The sequence below is a fragment of the Physella acuta genome, unplaced genomic scaffold (genome assembly GCF_028476545.2).
Source record: "Physella acuta isolate Inbredline_101_S28 unplaced genomic scaffold, ASM2847654v3 ptg000218l, whole genome shotgun sequence".
Lineage (NCBI taxonomy): Eukaryota > Metazoa > Mollusca > Gastropoda > Physidae > Physella > Physella acuta.
In genome coordinates this window covers 712134-716826 of record NW_026731737.1, presented here as the reverse complement: position 1 = coordinate 716826, position 4693 = coordinate 712134, and the positions used below count along the sequence as shown (strand labels likewise).

The window sequence follows — 4693 nt, the reverse complement described above, 5'->3', positions numbered from 1 at the left end:
CTGGAGAGGCAATTCTAAACTCAGTATACCAGATAAATTTAAAGGAGATAATGCTTTTGTAATTTTCACGCAAACATTAGCGGATTTAACTGTGTTTTTTCAACTACCATTGAGTTGTTTTAACAAAAGTACAATCTCATTCCTAAACAATAGGTTCACATTTTTAGTTAGATGAAATAAATCCTATATGTTATGGCGTATGCATTCATAATTCGTTGTCAAAGAATGTATACGTCATAAAAGAGTCCCCAAATATCCAAATATTACAGAAATTTTTTGTTACAGATGCTAAATCTGCACTACATTTACTAAAAACCCAGAATCCAATCCTCAATCTTTCATGACAGCCCAGGTAAGGCTAAACAATACCTATAATAAGATTGTTGTGTAGTGGATCCTTGGGCTAAACAATACATGTAATATGATTTTTGTGTAGTGGATCCTTGGGCTAAACAATACATGTAATATGATTTTTGTGTAGTGGATCCTTGGGCTAAACAATACATGTAATATGATTTTTGTGTAGTGGATCCTTGGGCTAAACAATACATGTAATATGATTGTTGTGTAGTGGATCCTTGGACTAAACAATACATGTAATATGATTTTTGTGTAGTGGATCCTTGGGCTGAACAATACATGTAATATGATTGTTGTGTAGTGGATCCTTGGGCTAAACAATACATGTAATATGATTTTTGTGTAGTGGATCCTCGGGCTAAACCATACCTGTAAATACCTTGGCAATGAGGGCACGCTACCTTGAAATGTCCGCCAGTCCGGTTGAGTGGGGGGGGGGGGGATTATATGAGTTAAGAACGATTAATAGAATGATGAAAGGCTAGGGGAACGTAGTTTAAACCGAAGTTTTACAACTCAACAAAATACACTATACAATATTATAAATATAAATATTTTTACATAACGTAATGAATGATTGTAATAACTTTTAATACATGTTAAAATATGCACAAATGTTAATGTTTAATAAATATTATTAAATGAAATTGGAATGTAATATAAAATTTTAATTAAACTACTATCAAATTTATGTTTAAAAGCATTAAAAAAGAAAAGTATGCATTAATTACCTTACTAGTTGTAAATATATAAGTGGGACGTAACTAATAAATGTCTAATTTAATAACTGCGTAAATTGTTTCGTAAAACCTTTAAAAGAAGCTAAAAAGTCTATAGGGTGGTATAGGTGACATAAAATAAACATCCAAACCATGCTGATTACAGGGATACCAATCAGAGCATGTGATTGTGTATTGCTGCAGTGGCGTATCTACCGTAAAGCTAGCGTAAGCAAAGCATAGTGGGTCCACGGCACATAAAGCCCTTTTTCTTGATTAAAAACATTAAAACTTGAATTTTAATATTTGCTTTATATAAATAATTTTTAAAAATAAAAATAAAATCTAGTTTCTTTTCTAATGTAGAAATAATGTAAAGTTACAAAAAGGTCCACAGTCCTTTCTTAGTGTACTGACAGTGGGGTTCTGTGAGGGGTAGGGTGAACAAGGCCCATTCGTAAAATAACACTACGACACTGCCGCATTGTCGTGCCAGCCTTTGAGAGAATTAGCCTAGACATAAACCTGAACTTTGACTCAGTGAAATTGGCATCCTGCACTCGTAAGGGAATATGCGCGGCAAAAAAAAATCACAACATTTTGTGTTTTTCGACATGATAGGTTTCTTGCACTTTTGGATACTTTGTCCATGTTTGTATTAAGATAATAATAACTTTAAAGAGAAAACACATTTTTAGGTTTTTAAATTACCATTTTTATGACCCTATCAATAAAAAAAAACAATTTTTCCCAATCTTACACGCTCTCTATGAAAAGTTTTATATCCGTCATCATATTGTATTTAGCATTATTGGAAAGCTGAATTTCTCCTTTATTTGATAATTTTAATTTCCATCATCTCGGAAACACCCAAAGCTTACAATCGGCTTTTCAGTTTACACAGATATAACATTTTCGTGACCTATTTTTCGTTACTTTTGGCTGTTTTTGTCAGTGCGAAGGTTTTTAACACTATAAATTCTACTACTTATTTATTTATTAAACAATCGCCACCGTATTTTCAGTAATTGCTCTACGTGTATAAATACAACTTTTGTCACGAGTGAATTGTGATGGCTTTCATAGAAAAAAAAGTATTTGGTAATTAACAGGAAAATTTTGAAACTTTTGAACACTAAAAATGGAACGATTATTTTGAAATGTATGACACCTATACAACCCTATCGGTTTTTTTAGCTTCTTTTAAAGGTTTTACGAAACAATTTACGCAGTTATTAAATTTGACATTTATTAGTTACGTCCCATTTAAATATTTAGAACAAGTAAGGTAATTAATGCATACTTTTCTTCCTAAATGCTTTTAAACAGAAGTGTGATAGTAGTTGAATTAAAATATGATATTACATTCCAATATGTTTTAATAATATGTATCAAACATTAATGTATGTGCATATTTTAACATGCGCTATAGGTAATACCAATTCATTACATGATGTAAAAATATTAAACTTTAAACTATTGTATATTGTATTTTGTTGAGGTGCAAAACTTCAGTATAAACTATGTTTACGAACCAGCAGATATTCCTTTAATCGTTGTTAACTCAAATAAATCATAAAGATGCTCATCGTTGAGTCGAGATCTATATCTTGATTTTATTAAGGTCATGTTTGAAAACAATGATTCGCATAAATATGTCGAACCGAAAAATGATTCAAATGGCACTAGCCGTTCCAGGCTAGCGTAAATAGTGCAGTCTGGCTCGCCGCTAGGTCTCATTGACCTAGATTTTACTTCCGGCTAACTCGACGAAATCCGAGACAAGACTTTAAAGGAAAATGTCAACGAAAGCCGAAACGGGAGATTAATAAAGGCTGCTATCACAAGCTTGAAAGAGCGAGGTGGTTCTTCACGACAGGCCATCCTTAAATACATAATGGCAAACTACAACGTTGGAAAAGATGAGAAAACCATCAACAGCCACCTGAAGATGGCTCTCCGTGCTGGAGCCAAGAATGGAAACTTGAAGCAGTCCAAAGGAGTTGGTGCATCTGGCTCATTCAAGATTGGTGCCAAGGAAGAAGCAAAGCCAAAGGCTAAATCACCTAAAAAGGCTGAGAAACCAAGGGCTGTCAAGCCTAAATCTCCAGCCAAAGCCAAAAAGCCCAAGGCAAAGAAAGCTGCAGCTCCTGCTGCCGCACCTGCAGCCAAAAAGCCAGCTGCATCCAAGAAGCCAAAATCTCCCAAGAAGGCTGCCGCTAAGAAGCCCAAGGCACCTAAACAAGCAGCTGCGGCTAAACCTAAAAAGCCCAAAACACCCAAAAAGAAAGCCTCTCCAAAGAAAGCAGCGCCTGCAAAGAAAGCTGCACCCAAAAAGGAAAAGTAAAAGTGTGATATAAAAATTGACTGAGAAAGGACTCGATAAATTATTTCATCCAGATTTCTATGACAACTAACGGACATGTACACAGATGTGGCAGCACTCTGGATTGTGGATTTCTGACAGACATCTTTCATTTGTAATATATTTCATTTTCATACCCTTCGCATATCATCATGCCATTATGTTCAAGCAATTGTTATATTTGCCCTACATATGCACCATTGCCTGCTTTCTCATCCTCATTATTTTAACATGATGTCCTATTCGGGTTATGTTGCAATCTGCAAGGTTGTGGTATGAATCCATGACCAATAAAGTAACATGTGATAAAAAAAAAAAAAAAAAAAAAAAAAAAAAAAAACTCAAATAATTGAAAGGGAAGATTGTTTGATTTATGTGTCTCGTTGTAATAAGAAAAGTTTCCAATTGCTTAAAATTTTGTATCATTATAATTCTCCGTAGTCACAAATTTATTTCAGCTCTACTTAAAAACCTAAATTTCATCCCGCCCCCCCCCCCCCCCCCCCTTCACCCACCACGCCGAGGGAACAAAATCTATAGAATCATCATTTAATTACACATTTGCATTTTCAGGTTGGTTTTTTTTTAATTTTTTTTTTTTTTAATTTTTTTTTTTTTTAATATTTAGACATTTTGTATTAGATCTTTGTAGAAGTAAACCATCTTAAATGAATAAAAGTAGGCTACAAGTAAGAAAGAAATATTTCTATTGTCAATCTGTATTAGTCCTCACAAGCCGGTGATGAAAACTGTAATACTAAAGCGAAGACACACAACTGACGCTGTAAATTACATGGCTGAGGCAAAAAAAAAAGAGAGAAAAAAAAAGTTAACTCATACATCTCCCAACTCCCAAACCTCTTAGAAGCGCCAACCTACAGCAAAATAATAGACGCTCAACATTACAACACACCACATAAGTAGAGATGGAGGCAACATAAGCCCCTAGCACACACAATACTATAATAAAATACAGGTATTGTACTGCTACAAGAAACAAACTTCTCAGACATACAACAAGCACAACACATTAATAATGCAGCACAATGCCTAGGACAAAAATGCAGAATAACAAATATACTTAACATTTCCATTACGTAAATGATCTGGAAAATGACACCGAATGAAGACTAACCAGCTCAACAATAACAGACAGCACTAATTAGCATCTAAGCTCCAACCGGTAAACGAGATAAAGAAAACAATGTATATAAACCTGTTCAAAAAATAAATACTTTCTTGGCGACAT

At 34.0% G+C, this 4693-nt stretch overlaps 1 protein-coding gene across 1 annotated transcript; it reads left to right on the top strand.

Moving 5' to 3' along the window:
• The first annotated feature begins 2910 nt into the window (after positions 1 to 2910).
• Positions 2911 to 3783, top strand: LOC131937698 (histone H1.C6/H1.C9-like). Its single transcript, XM_059295302.1, has one exon. The coding sequence runs from the start codon at positions 2977 to 2979 to the stop codon at positions 3424 to 3426; it is 450 nt and encodes a 149-aa protein (XP_059151285.1). The 5' UTR covers positions 2911 to 2976; the 3' UTR covers positions 3427 to 3783.
• The last annotated feature ends 910 nt before the right edge of the window (positions 3784 to 4693 follow it).

Coding starts and splice junctions, on each gene's coding strand:
- LOC131937698 (XM_059295302.1), top strand. CDS start 2,977: ATGGCAAACTACAACGTTGGAAAAGATGAGAAAACCATCAACAGCCAC.